Genomic DNA, 25,803 nt, shown 5'->3' on the forward strand with positions numbered 1-25,803 from the left:
TAGATGCCACTAAATACTACACACTGGACCTTTAAGTAGCAGTGGTTGTCTCTATCTTCAGACAACCAAAACTATTTAAAGTTAACATCATTGTGTTAGTGGAAACACAGACCGTCCTCCCAAAAATATGGGCGTATAGGTCATCTGTGCAAAAAGCTTATTAAGACCCATTTTTTTGTTTATTGTTTATTGTTAGGCAGCGACCTTTAGTGGCCATGTCTTTATGTTTCCCAACAAACCTATGCCATAACCACGCCCCTAGGCTCTGACGTGTTCAATTTCATTGGCCAACTCCATGACAGTCGCGTCACACAGCGATCACACAACTCTTCAGAATGTAAACACTGTTTGTCGCCTGTTTTCCTGTTGGAAAAGTTGACGTGGAATAACATTTGAGCGTGATTATGATGATCTGTCTCTGATTAGTGATGTTGTTAGCTAGCTAGCTTGCTATCACTGCACTGATTCTGAGGTAAATTATCCTGTTTTGAAGTGGTTGTGGCTAATATTGTGAAGAACTTTTGTTGTGAGCTAACTAGTTAATGTTGTTAACAGCAGACACAGAAAACAATAACGTTACAGCGTGGTAAAATCAGTTGATATTGGCTCTGTCACTATATAGCCTATTTGTAATCGGCTGGTCGTTGTTCCTCACTTAAACATTTACCTCTGAATCAGTGCAGTGATTAGCAAGATAGCTAGCTAACAACATGACTAATCAGATACAGATCATCATAATCATGCTAACAACATATTAAAAAAAGCATCCTGTCAGCCGTGCGCTGTAACCAAATCAATGACGCAAGTAGAACTACAACTCAATTGGCTATCTGGTGCGTTGGGAAAAGTAAAGACGCCTAGTGGCCATAGAAATTATGATGGGATCAAGAAAAGAAGTCAGGTGAGTTATATAGTATAGTATAGTATAATATGGGTTTGGGTATATATGTTACCATGACGATGAAGGTCCAGTACGCCTGTCGCTGTTACTCTCCAACGGTCATATATGTTGTTTTGGGAGTCACTGGCAAATAACCTATTCTGTCGTTTAGGTATGAGGATGTGTTGCTGAAACAACACATGTAGGCACATGCTCACTCTCCTGGATTCAACAATCCCCATGAAAAATAGATGTAGTCAAGTGCATGTTGACAGGAGACACAGGAATGGCTGGCAAGTGCTGTACCTTTGCACTGTTGCTGTATGGGTTGCAGTATAAATGAGGAAAGGGATGCCTTTTCTCTCACAGCCTTATCTTTTACTAAGGTGGCCACGGTAGCATGCAGCAAAACTGTACCATCAGTTTCAGTATCAGCCAACTTTGTGACTGTGTGTCCTCTTTGTCTCACTTTACTAGGTGGTGAGAGATTTAGATCCTCCAAAAAGTATCCCTTGAAACAGAAATACCACCCTGCTTTCTTATCAGTGGTAAACATGCTTGGAAAAACCTTGTAGCAGCTTTCAGCAATAGAGTTAAAAGGTACATAGTGACAAACACAAATGTCAGAGAGACTGAATCACGAGCTGCTGCTGTTGGTACACACTGCTGTTAAGAGTGTTGTCTCAAAGAGATGGTATGCCAGGATGAAATACCTGAGTGCTGAGACTATCCTGTGAAACAGCTTGGTGGTGGTGGGTGTTATCGCTGACTGGCCCATTGGAGATCACCCTGGTATTTCCTCAGTAAGGCCAAAAGAGGCAGAGTTTCAAGTGATTCCCATCCAATCCCAAAGTAAAAATTAGACCTTAATACCCCTGGATTCAGCAGAGAACATCAGGGTACAGCAGGTTTATTCACGTCATTGATTGAACACAACCACTCAAAACTGATGTAACCTGTTTCAAATGATGTGACACAACCAATATAAGCCAGTTCAGAGAGCAAACAGGTTGTGCTCTGGCCTGACCCAGCCCAAAGACAAGAAGAAGCACATTGATCACATGTTTACTCCTGATCACTTCTACTTTTGTCCCTTTTAGTATTGTATACTGTAGTACAGTGCATTGTAGGCTGTATACTGTACAATGAACAAACTGTATGACCCTGAACATTGTGCTTTCAATTTGTTAACAGTACTGACTGCTCAATAGATTTTGACTGGTTGCAGGTTCATATCAACAAAGAACAAGAATTACAGTATCACAGAGACAAAGGACAAGTTTGTGAGATACAGGGTACAGTATTGTAAAAATAGGAAGAAGAACAAAAAATTGCAACGAGCAAAGCAGAGTAGTAATTTCTGATGTATTTTGAGATACTATGATAGAACATGTTTTCATTCATCAAAAGACAATGATGAGAGATTAAAAATGTACTTCTCCCTGAGAACTATGTTTTGAACAATGTGTTTTCTGTTTTTTGGTGTATTGTTTACTGACTGCTTGATAGTGTATATAATTTTGATCATTTTGTTTATGATTTGAGAGCAGTGTTTGATTTTGAACACAGATAAAACTGTTTTGAGGCAAAAGTTTCATTTTGCGAGAGGAGTCAGAGGTTTTGTAAATAGTGCTTGAAGATGAGGTTTTGTGTTAAATGGTTTCAGAAAATAGAGCAAGGTTTCAGAAATTGTGTTTTAGCAATTGAGAAAAACTAATCTTTTGAAACAAGGATTGATGGATAGATTTGATAGATTGGCTGAGAAATTGTGGTATATATATATATATATATATATATATATATATATATATTGAAGCTGATTATTATTTGAGAATAATAGTAAAAATGTAGAGCATCCAGGCCTCCTTATCTAGCCAATTAAATTCTCGGTGTATTGTTTTTCAAGTAGAAATCTGGAGATGATAGAATGTAGATATTTGAACCAGGTGAGGGTGGGTCGAGTTGGAATCAGTGAAAATAGATAATTTATTTTGGTCATTTAGTGTCATTATAACAGTAGCTATTCTGCCCATAATGGATAGCGGTAGGTTCCTCCAGCTCTAGAGGTTGTCTTTTTTTATGAGTAGTGGAGTGAAGTTGAGGTTGAACAGCTCTGACAACCCTGGGAAATTTATTTTTATTTCTAAATATGTGATGTCACCTGTGCATAAGTGGTGTGTGGGCTGCAACATCCTTGCTGTTGCTATGCAATGCACAGACGGAAGGTTTAGTCCAGTTAACAGTTTGAGATATTGGAGAATTATTCAATAAGTTTATTCGTTTCTGTAGTGATGAGGGAGGGTCGTGTAGGAACAGCAATATATCATCTGCATAGAGACTGAACTTATGATGTGTGTTTGGATTCCTTTTGTGTAGATGTTCTGATTAATGGCTGCTGCAAGTCCGCTGAAAATGGTGAATAGATACCCTTATCTATTAGATAAATAGAGAGTGGGCATCCTTGCTGGCTGTGTTCATGTTTGCTGGAAGTCTTAAACCTTTGTATTTCATGAGTTTGTTGAAGAGCAGTGCTAGAATGGACCAGTAGTGTTTATAGAACTAAGCAGGGAAGCCATTGGGTCCTGGTGCTTTGTTATTAGGCATAATAAGATTAGATAATATAAGACTGGAAAGCAGTGAAAAGTTTATCCTGTGTTATTGGTGAATCAAGTATGCTGGCTTGTTCTTCACTAAGCTGTGGTAAGTCATGAAATGAGTTGATGTCTCTTTGGGTGAATCTGCAGGCTTTCCTACCTTTCCTGTTTCCCAAATAAGAGTTGGTGATGACTATTTTAATATCAGTGTTAAACTCAGGGTCTTTGAGAAGAGATGTGCTAAAACAACATCTGGTAGGTTTATGTAGACTGGTTCTATTCCATGTAAGTGTTATGGAGGCATTGTCGTTAAAAATGATGGGGTGGTCCTTTAAGAGTGTTAACGCGTGTTGTAGTGATTTGTTTTCCTTAGTGTCTTTTTGGACCTGATTGAATTCCAGGCTTTTTGCAGTGCCTGGAATTCCCTGTTCGGTACTTCAATGAGTGTGATTCTGGTGTCAAGTCCGATAGTTTATTTTCAATGGAAATGAGTATGGCGCTCACCTCTGTGCAGCAAATTGATGTGGATAGTGTTGTACTTTTGGGGTTTGGAGTGGAGTTGGCCTTCCCCTTTTTTGTGTATTGTCTTTGTTCATGATACAAAATGTGTGACTAAATCTATATATTGTTCCAAGTGATCCTGGTTGCTTGATGTTAAAGTCCAGTTTTGAAATGGAGAAAAAAAAAGGTTTGTCCGAGGGGAGATGTGTTGTTTGGATCAGCAGTCTAGCAGTTGGAGGCCGTCACCTTGGATCTCACACTGTCTTGTGAGAGTTGCGTTCACGGTGGCATCAGTGACTCCCCAGTCTCAGCAAAAACTGATTAAATTATCATGTACCGTGGGCATTGAATGTTTGAACTTATTGTAATACAGGAGTGGAATTATTTTTTACAAGCATTGCCTTTAGGCTATTTCTCAGTTAGCTCACATTACAACACATATGCTGGTTATGTATAATGATACAAATATGATGAGTAAGGGGAGCTTAAACAGAGCTTAGGAGCTTTTTATTTCAGATGTCTGAAATCTCCAGGCCAAGTTTTTAGCCTGAGCTAAAACTCTAAATGACAAGCAATCCTGTCTGTGCAATGGCACCTGAAACACTATCTTGTCTCCACAGTCCGTGCTCTGTCCGTTCAAAGTTAATGATTTCTAATACATACTCTCACAGGCATCACGCATGTGTTTTAACACTCAAAGTATACGTATTGGGCCCTTAGGTTGGTGGATTTTTTAGGCTCTGACTGTTGCTCAGTTGGGCATACCAGGAGAACCAACTTGCCAAGTCCAGAAATGCAATTGTGTTATGGAAAGTCTCATGCTGTCCCCTCAATCTCTGGGCTGATATGACAACTTCTGACATTATTTGCATTCAGGTATCAAGCTGTTTGCCAGGAACACAGATGGCCATCTCTGGCTGCATGATAATGAATTACATGACACATTTTTACAGGGTGCCGTCAAGGAGCAACATGCTTACATGGTTCTGAAATTGAATAACCTTAATACCACCTTAAGAAACTGAGGGGGTGCTTACTAAAACTGTTTCTGAAAAAAAATAGACCAAAAGAAATTCTTAACAAAGAGTAAAGAGGGACTAAAATATACAAGACCATCTCAACAAAAAGCAGAAGCACTAGTATGAGATATGCTCTCATCTAGCAGCAGCAACCTGTATCCAAGTCCTACCCAGGAGAAACAAAAAAACATCTTCTGGCAAATAATGCTCAATTGTTTCCTCAATGAGTTAAAGTACACATCAGTTTGACATGTGTGCAGTATAGCAATCGAGTTGTATGCTTTTGAAAGATCAGACAGGAATTACAGTGGTGTGAAAAAGTGTTTGCCCCCTTCCTGATTTCTTATTTTTTTGCATGTTTGTCACACTTAAATGTTTCAGATCATCAAACAAATTGAAATATTAGTCAAAAATAACACAAGTAAACACAAAATGCAGCAACCCTTAGCAGCAACAACTGCAATCAAGCGTTTGCGATAATTTAGATTTTTAAGGTCATGCCACAGCATCTCAATAGGATTCAGGTCAGGACTTTGATAAGGCCACTCCAAAGTCTTCATTTTGTTCTTCTTCAGCCATTCAGAGGAGGACTTGCTGGTGTTTTTTGGATCATTGTCCTGCTGCAGAACCCAAGTTCGCTTCAGCTTGAGGTCACGAACAGATGGCTAGACATTCTCCTTCAGGAGTTTTTGGTAGACAGTAGAATTCATGGTTCCATTTATCACAGCAAGTCTTCCAGGTCCTGAAGCAGCAAAACAGGCCCAGACCATCACACTACCACCACCATATTTTACTGTTGGTATGATGTTCTTTTTCTGAAATGCGGTGTTACTTTTACGCCAGTTGTAATGGGACACACACCTTCCAAAACGTTAAACTTTTGTCTCGTCAGTCCACAGAGGATTTTCTCAAAAGTCTTGGGGATCATCAAGATGTTTTCTGGCAAAAATGAGACGAGCCTTAATGTTTTTTTTGCTCAGCAGTGGTTTTCGTCTTGGAAACCTGCCATGCAGGCCATTTTTGCCCAGTCTCTCTCTAATATGGTGTCATGAACACTGACCTTAACTGAGGTAAGTGAGGCCTGCAGTTCTTTGGATGTTGTTGTGGGGTCTTTTGTGACCTCTTGGATAAGTCATCGCTGCGCTCTTGGGGTAATTTTGGTCGGCCAGCCACTCCTGGGAAGGTTCACCGCTGTTCCATGTTTTTGCCATTTGTGGATAATGGCTCTCACTGTGGTTCGCTGGAGTCCCAAAGCTTTAGAAATTGCTTTATAACCTTTTCCAGTCTGATAGATCTCAATTACTTTCTTTCTCATTTGTTCCTGAATTTCTTTGGATCTCGGCATGATCTCTAGCTTTTGAAGATCTTTTGGTCTACTTCACTTTGTCAGGCAGGTCCTATTTAAGTGATTTCTTGATTGAGAACAGGTGTGGCAGTAATCAGGCCTGGGTGTGGCTAGAGAAATTTAACTCACACAGTTAATCCAAACCTCACACAGTTAATCCAAACCTACATGGCCCTGTGTTAGGTATATAAACCTATATAAATACATATATATACATATACATATATATATATATATATACATATACATATATATATATATATACATATATATATATATATATATATATATATATATATATATATACATATACATATATATATATATATATATATATATATATATATATATATATATATATATATATATATATATATATATATATATATATATATATATATATACATATATATATATATATATATATATATATATATATATATATATATATATATATATATATATATATATATATATATATATATATATATATATATATATATATATATATATATATATATATATATATATATATATATATATATATATATATATATATATATATATATATATATATATATATATATATATATATATATATATATATATATATATATATATATATATATATATATACATATATATATATATATATATATATATATATATATATATATATATATATATATATATATATATATATATATATATATATATATATATATATATATATATATATATATATATATATATATATATATATATATATATATATATATATATATATATATATATATATATATATATATATATATATATATATATATATATATATATATATATATATATATATATATATATATATATATATATATATATATATATATATATATATATATATATATATATATATATATATATATATATATATATATATATATATATATATATATATATATATATATATATATATATATATATATATATATATATATATATATATATATATATATATATATATATATATATATATATATATATATATATATATATATATATATATATATATATATATATATATATATATATATATATATATATATATATATATATATATATATATATATATATATATATATATATATATATATATATATATATATATATATATATATATATATATATATATATATATATATATATATATATATATATATATATATATATATATATATATATATATATATACATATATATATATATATATATATATATATATATATATATATATATATATATATATATATATATATATATATATATATATATATATATATATATATATATATATATATATATATATATATACATATATATATATATATATATATATATACATATATATATATATATATATATATATATATATATATATATATATATATATACATATATATATATATATATATATATATATATATATATACATATATATATATATACATATATATATATATATATATATATACATATATATATATATATATACATATATATATACATATATATATATATATATATATATATATATATATATATATATATATATATATATATATATATATATATATATATATATATACATATATATATATATATATATATATATATATATATATATATATATATATATATATATATATATATATATATATATATATATATATATATATATATATATATATATATATATATATATATATATATATATATATATATATATATATATATATACACAACCCTTGCCCTACAACCATCATGTTGGTTGTTGAACATGGCTAGTGTGACTGGTTAATAATTGGGTGTATGTAAGGACAAGTGGACGGAAACAAAGATGAGACAAAGACTGACAGAGGTGTTGGAAATGTTGAGATCACTTTAAAAAGTCACAAATTCAAAGAGATTTGAGAGAGCAACTTTCTACAAAGTTTGGCAGTTTCTCTGTAAGACCCAACTTAGTTGGGTGAATTTAACAAGCCCAGAAAAACAGAACTGCAAAGTGTATTTCTCCTGTCAGAAAAAACCCTGTCCGTGATATGGCAGAGTGATGCAGAATTAGCAAGAGAAACAGGGACTAGTCAGAAAAAGGGAAAAGAACACCCACAGCTAGCAAAGTAGATTCACTGAGACAAGCCCATGGCAGTAAACACAACTTTAAGACAAGCATAATGCCAGGGTTTACTGTGGGTCTTAGCACCATTCAAAGAAATAATCTTTCATTTACTTCATAGACTTCACAGTGTAGCTCCAGCAGAAAAATGTCTAAACAAAATGCCAAACTATTTTTTGATGGTGGGGTGTGTAGGGCAAATATTTCCAATTCCCTCAGCCAATGACTGTTTAAAAAGGAAAGCTTCCAAAAATAAAACATTCCAAAGCAAGTTTGAGTCCTTCCTTAAAAAAGGGCAGCACTCAATTTCAGATTTCTTATTTCAGTATGATGAATGATAGTTAAAACATTAATATTAAGAGACATTCAGCCACAGCTTAAAACAATGACAGAGCCCAAACTGCTGTCAACATTTAACACCTCCAACTTTCAAAGCTGCAGCTTCTGTTTAATATTCAGCGAAAACTACACATGAACTAAATACTAAAATATTTAGCAGCCAACACAGGAGTCCTGAAATTACGACTATTCCACCACCACATAAACACACCACGATAGTTAGGGATGGAAGAAGAGAATAGGGTAATAATAACATCCAGGTGTGCCTTATATTAAAATATGGTGTCATTAGACACCTTATGGATTATTTAAAATCAAGGCCAGTTACGTCGCCCGGATTGGCGCTACCGGGGCCCCACCCTGGAGCCAGGCCTGGGGTGGGTGCCCGACGGCGAGCGCCTGGTGGCCGTCCTCCCGTGGACCCACCACCCGCAGGAGGATCCGTAAGGGGCCGGTGCAGAGAGATCTGGGCGGCAGTCGAAGGCAGGGGCTTCGGCGACCAGATCTCCGGACGCAGAAACTGGCTCTAGGGACATGGAATGTCACTTCGGCTGGGGGAAGGAGCCTGAGCTTGTGCGGGAGGTTGAGCGTTACCGGCTAGATATAGTCGGCCTCGCCTCCACGCACAGCCTGGGCTCTGGAACCCGTCTCCTCGAGAGGGGCTGGACGCTCCATTTCTCTGGCGTTGCCCGGCGGGGAGAGGCGGCGGGCTGGTGTGGGCCTGCTCATAGCCCCACAGCTCAGCCGTCACGTGTTGGAGTTTACCCCAGTGAAGCGAGAGGGTCGCGTCCCTCCGCCTCCGGGTGGGGACAGGTCTCTCACTGTTGTGGCGGCCTACGGGCCGAACAGCAGTGCAGAGTACCAGGCCTTCTTGGAGTCCCTGGGAGGGGTACTAGACAGTGCACCACCCGGGACTCCGTTGTTCTACTGGGGACTTCAACGCCCACGTGGGCAACGACAGTGACACCTGGAGAGGGGTAATCGGAAGGAACGGCCCCTGATCTGAACCCGAGCGGTGTTCAGTTGTTGGACTTCTGTGCTAGTTACAGTTTGTCCATAACTAACACCATGTTCAAGCACAAGGGTGTCCATCAGTGCACGTGGCACCAGGACACCCTAGGCGGAGGTCGATGATCGACTTTGTTGTCGTATCATCTGACCTCCGCCGCGTGTCTTGGACACTCGGGTGAAGAGAGGGGCGGAGCTGTCAACCGATCACCACCTGGTGGTGAGTTGGATCCGCTGGCGGGGAGGAAGCCGGACAGACTTGGCAGGCCCAAGCGTATCGTGAGGGTCTGCTGGGAACGTCTGGCGGAGCCCTCTGTCAGCAGGGTCTACAACTCACACCTCCGGGAGAGCTTCTCCCAGATCCCGGGAGGTTGGGGACATTGAGTCCGAGTGGACCATGTTTTCCACCTCCATTTGTCGATGCGGCGGCTCGTAGCTGTGGTCGCAAGGTTTCTGGTGCCTGTCGCGCGGCAATCCCCGAACACGGTGGTGGACGCCGGAAGTAAGGGATGCCGTCAGGCTGAAGAAGGAGTCCTATCGGGCCTTGTTGGCTCGTGGGACTCCCGAGGCAGCTGACAGGTACCGGCAGGCTAAGCGTGCTGCAGCCCGCGGCGGTCACAGAGGCAAAAACTCAGGACTGGGAGAGGTTCGGAGAGGCCATGGAGGAGGACTATCGGTCGGCCTCAAAGAAATTCTGGCAAACCGTCCGACGGCTCAGGGGGGAAGCAGTGCTTCACCAACACCTTGTACGGTGCGGGTGGAGAGCTGTTGACCTCGACTGGGGATGTTGTCGGACGGTGGAAGGATTACTTTGAGGATCTCCTCAATCCCGCTGTCACGTCTTCCGAAGAGGAAGCGGAGGCTGGGGACCCGAGGCGGACTCATCCATCACCCTGGCCGAAGTCACTGAGGTTGTTGGCAAGCTCCTTGGTGGCAAGGCTTCGGGGTGGATGAGATCCGTCCTGAGTATCTTAAGTCTCTGGATGTTGTGGGACTGTCTTGGCTGACACGTCTCTGCAACATCGCGTGTGATCTGGGACAGTGCCTCTGGACTGGCAGACCGGGGTGGTGGTCCCTCTGTATAAGAAGGGGGACCGGAGGGTGTGTTCCAATCACAGAGGATCACACTTCTCAGCCTCCCGGTAAGGTCTATTCCAGGGTACTGGAGAGGAGAATTCGTCCGATAGTCGAACCTCGGATTCAGGAGGAGCAGAGTGGTTTTCGTCCCGGTCGTGGAACACTGGACCAGCTCTATACTCTCCATCGGGTGCTCGAGGGTTCATGGGAGTTTGCCCAACCAGTCCACATGTGCTTTGTGGATCTGGAGAAGGCATTCGACCGTGTGCCCCGGGCGCTTTGTGGGGAGTGCTCTGGGAGTATGGGGTCCGGGGCCCTTTGCTAAGGGCTGTCGGTCCCTGTATAACCGGAGCAGGAGCTGTGTTCGCATTGCCGGCAGTAAGTCAGACCTGTTCCCGGTGCATGTTGGACTCCGCCAGGGCTGCCCTTTGTCACCGGTTCTGTTCATAATTTATATGGACAGAATTTCTAGGCGCAGTCAGGGGGCGGAGGGTGTCCGGTTTGGGAACCACAGGATCTCATCTCTGCTGTTTGCAGATGATGTCGTTCTGATGGCTTCTTCAAACCAGGACCTGCAGCATGCACTGGGACGGTTTGCAGCCGAGTGTGAAGCAGCTGGGATGAGAATCAGCTCTTCCAAATCTGAGGCCATGGTTCTTGACCGGAAAAAGGTGGTTTGCTCTCTTCGCGTGGGTGGGGAGTCCTTGCCCCAAGTGGAGGAGTTTAAGTATCTCGGGGTCTTGTTCACGAGTGAGGGACGGATGGAGTGTGAGATTGACAGGCGGATCGGTGCAGCGTCTGCAGTGATGCGGGCGCTGTATCGGACCGTTGTGGTAAAGAAGGAGCTGAGTCGAAAGACAAAGCTCTCGATTTACCGGTCAATCCACGCTCCTGCCCTCACCTATGGTCATGAGCTTTGGGTAGTGACCGAAAGGACAAGATCGCGGATACAAGCGGCCGAAATGGGCTTCCTCCGCCGAGTGGCTGGGCGCTCCCTTAGAGATAGGGTGAGGAGCTCAGTCACACGGGGAGCTCGAGTAGAGCCGCTGCTCCTCCACGTCGAGAGGAGCCAGCTGAGGTGGCTAGGGCATCTGATCCGGATGCCTCCTGGACGCCTCCCTCGGGAGGTGTTCTGGGCATGTCCCACCGAGGCGGCCCCGGGAAGACCCAGGACACGCTGGAGGGACTATGTCTCTCGGCTGGCCTGGGAACGCCTCGGGATCCCCCCGGAGGAGCTGGAGGAAGTGTCTGGGGCGAAGGAAGTCTGGGAGTCCCTGCTTAGACTGCTGCCCCCGCGACCCGGCCCCGGATAAGCGGAAGAAGATGGATGGATGGATGGATGGTGTCATTAGCAGCTGTGACAGACACCTTTTCCATCTTTTATACTTTGTTCTCTATGGGGCTACATGTCCTTGTGTCATCAGATCAGAGGGAAGGAAAAACCCTTTCTCTTCAAGTATTTAATGCTCAATAAATACAGATCTTAATGTTCTACAGCATAGTAATGGCAGACTTCAAAGCTAAAATTCAGTGGTAATCCCCTTAAGATGTATTCATTTGAAACTCATGCAGATTGTGTGAACATGAGGATGAGACCGGAAAGCATTCCTGCTTCACAGCACTGAAACCTGAGCAGCTTGACAGCGCAAGAGATTCACAACTAATGTCATATGTGAAGCATCATGTTGTACTACCAACGGTTTTCTCAAGCACTGAGGTGGCTGTCAGCTTTAAAACCAAAAGCCTGGCCTTCAGGCTTTATAAGGTTTAGGATTACCAACTGAAACAGCATGCTGGAGGGATAACAGTAAAATACACCCATAAGATTTTTAGGGAAAGTAAAGGAGGGAACTGTATAAACATCACAAATCTTGTGTTATACACTGCAAAATGCCTCATGAATTCTACTGAATAATTACATTTTTGCAACATTTTGTGAGCTTGTAATATTAAGATTCTATATGAATATCTTCAATGACTATCTGAAATAGATTTTTGACATTGGTTTGTGTTTTGTTTTAAAAACCTTGTGGGGTTAATATTTCAAAATATAGAAGGTACAGTTTTTGCCTGCTGGGGTGACAAATCTCATGTTCAGTATTTCACAACTGCACTCGGCTCAGATAGAATGCTACAGGTAGAAGTAATTTGTCCACGCTCATGGTAGAGCAAAACAAACCGCCTTAACCAAGCCAGATCTGACACTTTGTTTGGTCAGGTTCCCACTAGTATACTTTTATGCCAGGACCACAATAAACCAGAAACCCACTTAAAGGAAGATGAATCTAGGCTTCCCATTCCAACCCAGGTCAAGTCAGGACTTCAGTCACTTCCTCCTACTTTAAATTCTCATGTGGCTTTCTTAACTCCATAGCACTGCTGCAGGCAAACATCAGTAGCTTTGTGCATCTAACTGTTTTATTCCCAGGTTGTCCCAAACTGCCGCATATACTGAGGATGCAGCCTTTCTCAAACAGTTTATTCAGCGTCTGCGTCTTTGGAAATGAGACACATCTACCCCATGCATCGAGGTGTGTTTACCATTCATGCCACGGTTAGACAACCACACACTCAGAATCTGGAGTTACGGTAAGTAACTAACGTACCTATTTCGTATAGGCTTCGCCATCTAAGGCTATCGCTAATGGGATAAGGGTGAAGCAGGATGTGGTCTGTCTGGTACTCACAAGCACAAACACACACCCACTTCACGAGAAATCAATAACCAGTCCATACCTCGCCAATGCGTTGTCACAGTATATGCGCACAGATGGCACAGAGATAGTACAATATACCATGAGGGAATAAAACTGGAAAACAAATTAGAACAACAAACGCATACTGCTTGAGAAGTGGAGATGACGGTTACACACTGTAACAGTCCAGCACGGAGCAGAGTAGGAGAGAAAACAGCTCAACTCAAACATCTTAAGATATGAGTGGAAAGTATTGTTCTTGCAACTGCATTAAAACAATTTTTGTACTCTAACGTAACTCTGGCAGGAAAAAAAAAAATCACAAGAAAAAACGCGACCAATCATCTGATCACTCTGATTACCCGCGGTTTCCAGCTCAAAAGTACAGTATTTGGGAGACCTCTGGTTTTAGGCTATTTTAATTGACTATAGCCTTTTGTAGGTGCTAGCTGTTCACAGTCTGGGCCAACTCTGCTGTGAAGAGTACAAGAAGACAGTAAAATTACATGAACAGGGACTTTTTATTTATTTTCTGTGGTAACAAACACAACACACAGCCTTTCAGTAACTATTAACACTTTACTACAACCTGAGCTTATCTACACACTTTTTTTCACAACAAACCCTCTAGACTCACACACACAGGTTACCCACAAGGCCACCTTCCTTAAAGGAGAAGGCTCGGCCAGTAACAAACAGGTGCAGTCAGGCTGTGGGTGTGCTAACCAGAGGTGGAAGAAGTATTCAGGTCCATTACTTAAGCAAAAGTACTAATACCAACCCCACCCTGAAAATACTCCACTACAAGTAGGTTCTGCATTCTATTAGTATTATAGCACAATTAACTTAACTGGCCCGGACAGACCAGTGACTGGTCAATCAAATTGCCCTGCATAAACTTGTACAGTCGGTCATGTCGGACCCTGGCCCACTTCTAAATCCCCACTGATACACATCTTCGTTATAACGTTACATTGTTTGAGGGAACTATAACGTTAGGTTACTGGGTGCAACCGTCACTAATGCTAACGTAGCTCCTCAGGGATTGACTCTTTATTATTGTTCTTATTTTTCTAATTTTGACAATCTAACCGGTGACAACACATTAGTTAAGGTTTTAAGGACCATGACTGTCAGTAGTAGTTGTTTGTTTTGTTTAAATATGCAGAACTGTAATTTTATGGGTTATTGTTGTTCGGCCAATTAAGCTAAGTTAGCTAATATGTGCTAACGTCAGTGTCTGTTTTTTTCCACACTAACTGGCAACTTTATCACGTGATACCAACGTCTTTATACTATCGGCTCATAAGCCTTGTTAGAAGCAGGAACCAAACGTTAGACATCTCACACAGAGATAAACAAAACATTCATTTTGGACCCGTCAACATTTTTAAAATGATTAATTCACAATCATAATATTTTTTTTTTTAGGAAAAGCGATACTTTTATTCCGCACCTTTCTAAAAGCTCTGTGGATGTATTTGTATTTTTTTTTATATTTGTCTATATTAAAATGTTATCAATATAACCTTTAAAGTAATTATTGTGCAAAAAAATGGTCCTTGTCAGTGTTTTACTATTATATATGATGTTTTTGGATTAATATTACTGTTGCATTCATGTGTATGTTGCTGTTTACTGCTGTAGATGTTTAAGCTTGAGCTAATTTTAACTACTTTGTATACTGTTGGGTAGTTTAATCTACAGCAATGCATCATATTCCACAAGATCATCATATGTTTGCACTATTTGAGATTTATTATTATTATTTAGTTATTTTAGAGAAAATATGTACTGTTTAATGTAAATGTGTAACTTTAAGGGTTTCTTCTGAGGAATTTCTATTTCTAATATTTGTCTTGCATTTGAACTCACACAGGGACAAAAACAGCCACTCTGAATTCAACATTCTCCTCCACACAAATTACTGTGCTAATTAACCAAACCAGAGTGTAACTGTACCTTTTCTCTGTACAACCCCAAAAGTAAGTATAGAAAGAAGTAAGAAATGATTCATCATGTCTTCAGTAGCATATCCTAATTAAGAGAACATGAGGTTGCATTATTAGCTGTCGTTCGAATCCTTACAGGCTCATTCGAGTCATTCTGCTGAGTCTAAAGCACCTTGGCTGTTCATTTAAAACATTCTAGAGTAACAGCACCATTATTTTGATTCTTACAAAGAATCCAAGAGCTGGAGACACTTTAGCAGGAAGTGGTTTAACACAAACATGGTGATCTACAACTGTAGGGCTTTCATCAAGCATTAGGAACCTTCAAGGGAAAACAAGAGATGAATGCTTGCTTTGTGAAGCCACTGGGACGCACCAATTAAAGGAAGCAAACAATGTCAACATGACCCACTTTCCTGTCTCCTCTGGTGCCCATGTATCAGCTACCACTCTCTGTCAGCAAGGCAGAAGTTGCACCACACACTCCACATCCCCCTGCCTGTACAGTATTAGTCCACAGCACTGTGCCCTCTGCCCCCCAGGCATGTTTGTACTCCACCTACATATACACTGTGTAACACAATCCTTTGGCATGCAGAGAAATGCTTCTCTCAAATCCAGCTGCTTTTAAGATGATCAGGACTAGTCTGTGAACTGACAGCCTGCTTGTGCAAATATGAAATATTGTGAAACAAAAACTAGAGGAAGTCAAAGAGCAGAAATCTCACTGAGAAATCTAATTATCTTGAGTGGCCATTACGGTGTCTTTCTTTAAATGCCACAGTTGTTTTGACTGGCTTAAAAACAGGTAAGATTCAGGCTGATAAAATATGCACCCTAAGCAGGCAGTCTTCAGTTTCTTATCGCAAAAATAATTAAGTAGCTAATGACTGAGTTCATTATTCACATATTTAATGTGGTAACTGGCATAGCTTCATTTTTCACTTAACAGAAGCTGCAGTAGCTGACCTGAACCTCTCAGGAATGCAGGTCAAACAGCAAGTCAAATGCTTGCATCTCAAATATGAGGCATACTCATGTTCATAAATAAGCAAGTCTGTGTGTGTACAGGAAACCTGGTACAGTCTGCTTGGCAATTAACAGGGAATGCACAATGAACTTTTAACAACTGTGTCCAGCTGGTACCAAGTATTGCTCCATTGTACAGCGTGTGTGATCACTATTGTGCTGTTCAGTCTGGATTTCATAGATTGGAGGTCTCCAGCAGTTTTCTTTTATTTCATGGACGTTGTTGGGCTATCTTTAATCTTCCTTATGGTCACTGGATAAATATCTGGTTAAATGGTCTACGACAGTAGGTCAGGCTAATTTATCCCAATATATGCATCCAGGATCCTATTCAGTGGAGCAGCGTTAATTTATTAAACTTAAAATTAACGACCTTTTTTCCATGACAAAAACAAGACGGTGATGAGCTGAAAATACATCTTTGATAATAAAAACTATGACGAAATGTATCAATGTAATAATGCATCCCTGTCATTGATTGATGTGTGGTGCAGACTGATGTGACGTGTGCAGATGCTGTCCCAAACCGACAGCGAGTTAATGACAACACCGGAATAAAAGAATAGATCTATAGACACACTTTATTTATAATTCGGCAGAAATGAAAACACTGTAGTAACAGGAGACGGAGAGACACCCTGTGGCTACAAAGAATACAATCAACATGAAGAGACAAGCATGTAAATTTGGTAACGTTAAGTCAATGTTACTGGGCAGTCAGCTATGTCAACTTGTGGCAAATTTGCTAGAAAATCACGTTGGCTTAGCCTGGCTCAAAGCCAGTTTTTCTGACAAAAAAGTTTTCAGTTTGCGGTAATAAATAAATGAATGATGTTGGCTGGGTTAATGTGTTAGCTAACATGATAAATGGACTGTACTTGTATAGTGCCTTTCTAGTCTTTCCGACCACTCAAAGTGCTTCACACTACATATCACCCGCTCTACCACCAAGCCACAGCCGCATCAGTTCGCTAGCTTCAAAGCTTGTGAGTGAAACATGCAGGGCTTGACAATTAACATTATAACTTGTCCGGGACAAGCAAACTTTTTGGTCGGACAAGTGAAATGCTTTATCATATATTATCCTATCATTCGAGTGAAACATACGGGGAACAACTGTGTCGGCTTTTCAGACCTGTTCCCCAATGTGTCAGTGCATGTCATGTGTTTCTGCTGTAACGTTTATAGCCTGCGAGTTTATTTATTTATATTTGACAAGTAACTTGTAATTATGCTCGATCCGTTTTCTCTTACTGTCCTTACGCCAGTCCTTACCAGAAAAAGCTCAATGGCAAACCCTGAACACACACTGCAATTACTATCTAGTCAATCTGCTGTTTCTAAATTTACACAGCAATTTATTTGGAAGATATTTGTGTATGATTTCTTAGCTCTAAGACCTGGTAGGCTTCAACAATTAGTTGATTAATATCAACTAATTGTTTCAAAAGTAGTGTGATTTTAATGGTAATGAAACTGTTTAAAGAGAGAAAAGACGTTGACTAAAAGTTGACTAAAATGTAATGACTTTTTGTCTACTAAAACTAAACTAAAACATTTTTAGTTTTTGTCAACTAAAACTAGACTAAAACTATGAAGGATAAAAATGACTAAATGTGACTAAAACTAAGTATTTTCGTCTAAAGACTAAATCTAAAATAGCTGCCAAAATTAACACTGCAGTGGAGTAACTGGATGCTTTAGTGATCAATGCGGAGCCTGAATGCAGCACTATTCTGTGCAATGTCCCCATCATATTCACAGCTTTCAAGTTCATTTTTACCACAAGGTGGGGAATACGGGCTCAATAGCCAGCTGTAGTCAAAGGCATATGAAATCTCCACGGAGGGCAACTCCGCTTCAGACCTTCTTCAACTGAGGTCAGTTACAGGAGTCCAAGCCCACTTAAGACTTGTATGGCTATTGATTTTTTCATGTGTAGAGTGAGTTTTAAAGGTGCAGTGTGTAGTGTCATCTAGCAGTGAAATTGCATTTTTCAACCATTTGCACATTGAAAAAATATCTATCTAGAGCCAGTGTTTGGTTTGTTTGTTCTGGGCTACTGTAGAAACATGACCTCTGTGGAAGGGGACCCGCTCCCTCTGTAGATATAAAGGGCTTATTCTAAGGTAATGAAAACACAACAATTCTTATTTTCAGGTGATTATACACTAATGAAAACATACTTATAAATATTATATTCCATTTCTGCCAATAGCTCCTCCTAAATGTTACACACTGGACCTTTAACAGGATCCCGGGAGGTTTTTCACCATTCAGTTCAACAACAGCTACCTTTCTGCAAGTGTATGTGGTTAGTCTGGAATAAAGGAATACACTGAGTCTTACAAATATCTCAGTTAGGGGATGGAGACTTGTATGTCAGCTCATGGAGTCACAGGTCGTTTCAGTCCTCAGTATCAGAGTTTAAGGTTTAGTTTCAGTACAGAATAGGAGCCAAAATTAATCAGATTGATAAGTGTGACTGATAAGTGTGACTGTCCTCTAGGGTAGACCACCAAATAGATCAGTGTCTTCACATTCTGTTCCAACCCACCACTTAAAAATATAACAATGTGGATGATAAAAATTTAAATTTTCATGTGCATTCAGTAGGGAGTGTGGTTCCAGGGGGATTAAAAAAGTAGATTTCCCTGAGGAAATTTAGCTAAGCCTAAGAGAAGGTTCCATCACTGTTACAGCTGAAATTACTGCATTAACAGCTGCAGACAGGATGGGAGGCAAGAGGATTCTTCACTGGATGACCACCAACGGGGCCTAAAAATGCTTCTTCAAGGTTTTTTTATGGCTATGTGCTCTACTACTAAGGCTGGGCATCGGTACTCGATACCTTTAAGGTATCGACCGAAATAACCAAGTAGTATCGAAACGTCTTTAGTCAAACAATACCTGCATTCTATCCTTTTTGGACCCGTTCTTCAATTTAATGTGACATGTGAATGACCCACTACTGCAGCTACAGCTAGCAGCCAGATACAGTGGGCTGCCACCGGGCTGGCCCATCACACACACGGAGCATTTCTTCGCCTCATTCTCCGGCGTGCTGGACCCCTACCCAGCTCCGGACCAGTGTGTGGAGTGCTGGTGGAGTATGCCAGTGTGTGGCAGCCTGCCCTGTGGACACCCGGCCTGTCCGCTCTGCCTAGCCCAGAGACACTTCGGCAGCGAAGCGGGCTTCAGAGGAGAAGTGACCGCGAGAGGAGCAGCAGGCAGGCCGGGCAGGACGGACTGCGACAGCCGAAGAGACCGGTGTGTTTACCGGAGAAACTTCAGCTCACAATCCGCTGTTTCAGCAGCGCCGCTGGCTTTGTGTTTGTTTTTCTGTGGTTGGTTTGACAAACAGACACAACCAAAGCTACATGTAGCCTAATACAACCTCTATGCTTGACTCAAACTGTTAACTCATAGTGCTTCAGAATTAACGGTTCCCATTACTCAACATTTGGATGGGGAGGAGTGGAGGCATTTTACACAACTGAATGCTTCCATTCACATGATGGGTATCGGATAAAGTACTCAATTGGTATCGGCATCACTTGAAGGGCACTGGTGTCATAATTTTTTAAACGATACCCAGCCCTATCCGCTATCAACACAAACTTCCCCCATCAACACCATCGGCCTGTGACATTCTACTATTTTCTTTTTTTTTCACCTGTAAATGGAAGCTGAACTGCCTTTGAGTCCAAGCTGTGGACCGCCACCCCCCAGCCTTCAAGCTTTCCTGTCACTCTCTATTACCATCTAATGACATTCCTTAATGCATCATCTAATAATTCCTCAGTACCCAGGTTATTTTTTACAGGTCTTCCTGAGCGTGGCAAGTCTCATCCTGTCCTCAGGAACAATTCTTCCATCAATGAACAGAATATCAATCTCACAATTGTATAGGGGATAAAAAACATTATTGGTACACATGGGAAAAAAACCTTCCTAGATTCAGTTCAGAACGCTTACTTCACGCCTGTTTTGCCCATCAACAACTGAGTCATGTATCAGAATGCAGAAGTATGATAACATACGTCACTTAACTGCTTTCATTCACTGCTGCATTCCGTCAGCATTTCCCCACAGAGTTTTTTCTTGGCAAGGTGGACTTCATCGCATTTTAATTTTCCTGCACATTAAACAAAGCTGCAGCTCTCCTGCTGAGATTTGGGCAAACACTGCGTTTAACTTCTCATTTTGATGTGACGCTTCTCTGAACCTGTCAAATGATTTTCACAATTACATCATTACTAGATGGAAACAACCTGACACTCACCACAGGACGAAAATTGCAACACATGAGTCATACTGCCTCATGTGAGAAGTCGTGTGCATCTGTGCGGGGGGGGCTTGGGTTTGCCCATGATCTCATTTAGTTTTACTTATTTCAGCTACTGTGGCTGCTCGTTCCTGGACATTTTCGATGAATAAGGTGCGTTTTTTTTGATGGGGGAGTTGTTGAAAACTGATGTGGGGAAAGCCCGCTGTACTGCCCAACACACAAGCTAGTCAGATATGAGGCCCCAACATTAGACACACTTCTCACCTTGACAAAAGGGACTGGGAGGGCTAATCCCCACTGAGCAAATCATATATTTTCAAGACGGTCTGATTCTGGTTTTTCTCTCTTTGTTAGTCTCCCTTTGCTCTGTGCAGCAGTTTAACAGGTTTTCTCTGTTAAAGGTGCAATGTGCCAGATTTTTTTGCAAACACATATTAATTTGTATTGCTTAAACACAAAGAGCGGCAACAGAAGACAGAGTCCCATCAACATCAACTGTGTTGTTGTAAATTCATGAAACTGTGGTGTGTGGTTACGTCATGGCCTTTTGTCATAAAGCGTCACAGCCTGGCAAACATGCTGGCTCTGTGCAGTTAACTGATACCTGATACCCTACTGTTGTAGGGAGTTATCAGAACACTATCTCCTCGATACTAGATGCTCTTGCTGCTAATGTAAAGATGCAAAGTTTCCATGTATCACTTTAAGTAAAATGTAACTTGTGATAATTCTGTATAAAAACAGGCCAGAAATGCTTTCTAAAGCAACTTATTAAGGAAATCGTTTGAAAGAAGTTATAGTTTATGATATTCCTGTATGAAGATTATGAAGTATTTAAAGCTGTTCCACATGTCACAGGATCTCCTTTAAAATACCTATTTGTGTTTCATTCCGCACAGTGAACCTGATGAAGCTGTGTGCAAAAGCATCTTGCTCGCTGAGATATTTTTGCAGTAGTGAGAAGACAAATTATTAAAGACGTCGAATGATGGAAAAACAAGTGAAGTAATTAAACTGAGCCACATTTCGCCTGTCAAGGCTGCTGACTGAAGCGCTAATCCAGCTCAAGTGAGGAAATCAGGCCCTGGAAACTGTAGCTCTGACCCACTGATGTATTACCCCGTACTGTGGACTTAATACCATGACCACATTTTACTAGCAATTTTTATTTCAACATTTCTGATTTGTGATATTATCATCATGACACCCCAAGCTGTCCCAGCTTTTTAAGATGGCATTGCTGCTGGAGGTGAAAACCTTGTTGCTCCCAAATGTCAGCTTTTCAGAATTTAAATAAAACACCCTTGCATTTAGCATTCACAGTTTTGAAAAGATTTCACTAGCAGCTCAGGGGAAGTGGAATTTTCCTAACCCATAGAGGAACCTTGTAAACTTTTAACCTCTTTCACATGACAATAGCAAGTTATAGGATGTTTAAGTGGCGTGTCTGACCAGTGGCAAGTTTTGGGTGGGGGCTTTCTGAATAACAGATCAAACTAAAGCCATCAGACAGAAAGATTTAGGTGGGGCTTCAAACAGACTGTGACCTTTTAGAAACAGGCTACTGGGGTTGTTGGATGAAGGTAGTTGAAGGTAGCTGCACCCCCTGTGTCTTCACATATTCCCCCCCACCACCAAGGTATTTTCATTCCAGAAAAAGAGGTTTAACATGTTGGGGCAGATGGAGATAGTATTTCAAATCGTCCTGTACCCCAAGCTAAAGCAACTTAAAGTGCAACTGCATACCGCAGCCATTATCTTGTCTGGCTGCCCCGATTATCAGCAGTATTAACCCATTTTGTTGTTTGTTTTTTTAAGAGAGGACAGTTTGGTTTACCAACCTAAAGCATTTGGTACTTAGGTCCATTTCAAAGCACATGTATGGAATATAATTACAGCCTGAATTGCATGAATTCTAATCCATGCTCAAAAGGATCAAAGCTCGACACCAAAGGACCAGGTACTATGATATAATAATAATGGGGACTGAGGCCTCTGAGAAAAGTGCTGTGATTTGAATGAAAAATGGGAAATTTCTAAAATGTTTTATCTTTCTGAAAAGCAGAAACATGCCCATATTTTAGTTAAAAACGTACCTCTGCTGCTGTATTGGCCAGTAAAATCTTATCACCTTGCAGTTTTAGCCAAGATGGACAGAAAATATGAGACAGTTTACAACGCTTGAAAGTCGTCACGGTGAAAATCATTCTATCTTTTGTTGCAATAATTACAAGGTAAGCAGTGGACATACGACATTAATCTAACCAGGAATATGTGGTTGCATGTATGTGCTTGGCCACTGCAGTGCCTTGTGGAATTAGGGTGAGGGTGCATTTTGTTGTGGCAAACGTTGATCCAGGTTCAAGATTTTTTTTAGAAGACCCTGCGTTTCTGCGCGGAAGCCCTCTGCGTTGGCATCCCTGCTGCATGAGTGGAGTGGTACCATTCAAATGAATGAGGGGGCTGCCTTTTTTCACTGAGTGCTAATGGTAGTCTCAATATTAGAGACTCCTTCCCATCATAATGATCCTAACTATATGAGCTTTTATATTGTAACAGCCCCATTGGTCAATGCTTAACTATGCACCCCTAAGTGTGTTTAAAAGCATTTTATGGCAGGCCTTGGGGGACACTATTAGTAACATTCTCCATCCTCAAAAGCAATTTAAAGTGGACTTAGAAATTACTGCAGAGCTAAATGCCCCACCTTAGACCTAAAATGCTTGCTAATACAACAGGTAACCTTTCTGAATTATGTGAAAGTGCTCTTAATTCACCTGCAATTACACACCTAATGTGAAAAACCTTTTTAAAATGTCATTCTCTGTCACTAAAATGATGATTTTTCCAAACAGTGTTTACCATTCACCCATACATGTTTTTCAACAGCCACACTTTGTTGTATCGCCTCACATCTGTACTGGCTGCGTACAAATCTAAAGTCACCCTGAAAAGCCTCCTGTGGCTTCAAACTTCTAAGTCTAAAAGTCCCTTTGAAAGCATTCTCCCTTTGATGTGAGGAATGCTACAGATCAAGCTGGAAACTGACTTCAGCTGCTATCTACTGTGCTGGTATCTGTCATTGTGTGGAGGATATATGACAATATGAAATCCATCATGAATGAAATGTGATCATACAAAAAAATATGCGTTCCCTTCCTGTGGCGTCACTGATCCAGAGACAGGCCAGATAGCATCAAGTGATGCCAACCTTCCACCACACATACACACCCACTTAGCCACTAGTCAGCCCACCCTCCAGCCACTCTGACAAAGAGCAGTAGACACAACTCAGAGATAAGAGCTGGGAGAAAAAAAACATTTATTCTGATTTATCCTGTGTAAGTGACACAAGACAATGTCAGTAGTGCCAGCGCTGGTGACAGTTTGGTAAGTGTTTGAACTCTTTCAAAGCCCGGCTCTTGTTTTCTCACCAAAAAAAGTCATTCACAATCAGCTTCAGACAATACACGGGGTTAACCACTGATTCCCAAACAGGGCTTTGCCAGCCCCAGGGGCCTTTTCAAATATTCCAGGTTGTACCCTTCAGCATGATGAATATTCACTTGCTATATAAATGGACTACTCTCATTAGATGTTTCATCATTCCACACAAGCAGAAAGCATTTAGACCTTGAAAGTGAAAAAATGTAAGATCCCTTGACTTGAATGACAAGTCATTAAATGTGTATGCCAAAGTTGTTTCTAGCTTCTTCTTGGCACATTCAAACACACCCAATAATAAACACACACACAGCCTTAACTTAACACATAAACAGAAGCTTGGAGTACAACTGACAACAATTGCATCCCTAATTACAAACGTATACACATGATCTAATAACAGCCACCACATTTTCACCGGAGGTTCAAATCCAGCTCCAAGACACGCATTACTGCTCCAAAGGGGAAAGAAGGGGGTGGGTTGTTTGTTTGGGCAGGGAGTTGGCTTTATTATTAAAAGTAACTGCCTAGGAGGCTAGTGGAGGGTAAACCCACCTGTATTTAGTTTACCCACTTGTTGATTTTCAGGAACGAGTTTACCCAACATTTAAAGCTGACATAGTTCTTTATGAATTCATAGCTATAGCCTATATCACAATAGTTACCCTATGAGGATAAAGACTTTTATTTTAGCTACGCGCCTTTCTATTCACCAACACTTCCTTTTATTTGTATTAAAATGGTAAGCTGCATTTTTATTTAGGGGAAAGTCCTCGAAACCAACGATGGACTTTCCACAGTCTGCCGTATGACTATACATCAGTATTACACAGTCACACACAATAACAGCGGCAACTTCAGGTGTAAGTCGCTTCACCCTGCAGGTACATTACGGCTAACCGGCATGTAAGTTAGCCTACTAGAAAAAAACCTTAACGTGGCTACAGTATTGACTGCCTATGTAAAAAAACACATCATCGTATCCAAGTTCTCCTGAAAGGTAGGGTATTCCTACTACATTATTAACGATCCTTACCTTTGAGAAGCCTCCCGGCGCTCACGAAGACCAGCAACAGGAAAGCAGCCGAATCCATCTTTATAAAGTAGCCTAGCTGTCGGGGCTTCTGGATAACTCTGGTGAGCTTCAAGAAATGAGGAGTTGAAGTCTTGTCTGCTGTACAAATATGGCCCGCAGATATGTCACTCCTGTGCGGAAGAGGTATGGAAAGTCCGAAACTCTCTCAGAAGCCTCTCAGTGTGGGAGCGCAGGTGAAACCCAGAGAGCTGAGCGCGAGGACACGGGGCGGGGACGAATTCCTTTTCGTGGCTTTTGCTAGCATGTGGCCTTGAGGTGCTGTCGGAAATATGGCCACTTCCAGATGCACGTGAATGTCAGCAAACAAAGCGAAAGGCCACAGTCCTTTTTTCAGAGTAGCCTAATATTACTGTTGCGGAGGC

General features: G+C 40.2%; 1 protein-coding gene across 2 annotated transcripts in view; it reads right to left on the reverse strand.

The window, feature by feature from the left end:
* The window catches only part of alcama (activated leukocyte cell adhesion molecule a), an 82,710-nt gene extending 57,027 nt beyond the window's left edge, over window positions 1-25,683 (reverse strand). The window contains exon 1 of one of the 2 annotated variants that reach the window (XM_044222865.1): window positions 25,382-25,683. In XM_044222865.1, coding sequence (XP_044078800.1) covers window positions 25,382-25,439 — 58 coding nt within the window. In that variant the 5' untranslated portion in view covers window positions 25,440-25,683. The remainder of the gene's footprint in view (window positions 1-25,381) is intronic. The other variant, XM_044222864.1, reaches the window with a different exon arrangement.
* Window positions 25,684-25,803: the final 120 nt, after the last annotated feature.

The sequence above is a fragment of the Siniperca chuatsi genome, linkage group LG14 (genome assembly GCF_020085105.1).
Source record: "Siniperca chuatsi isolate FFG_IHB_CAS linkage group LG14, ASM2008510v1, whole genome shotgun sequence".
Lineage (NCBI taxonomy): Eukaryota > Metazoa > Chordata > Actinopteri > Centrarchiformes > Sinipercidae > Siniperca > Siniperca chuatsi.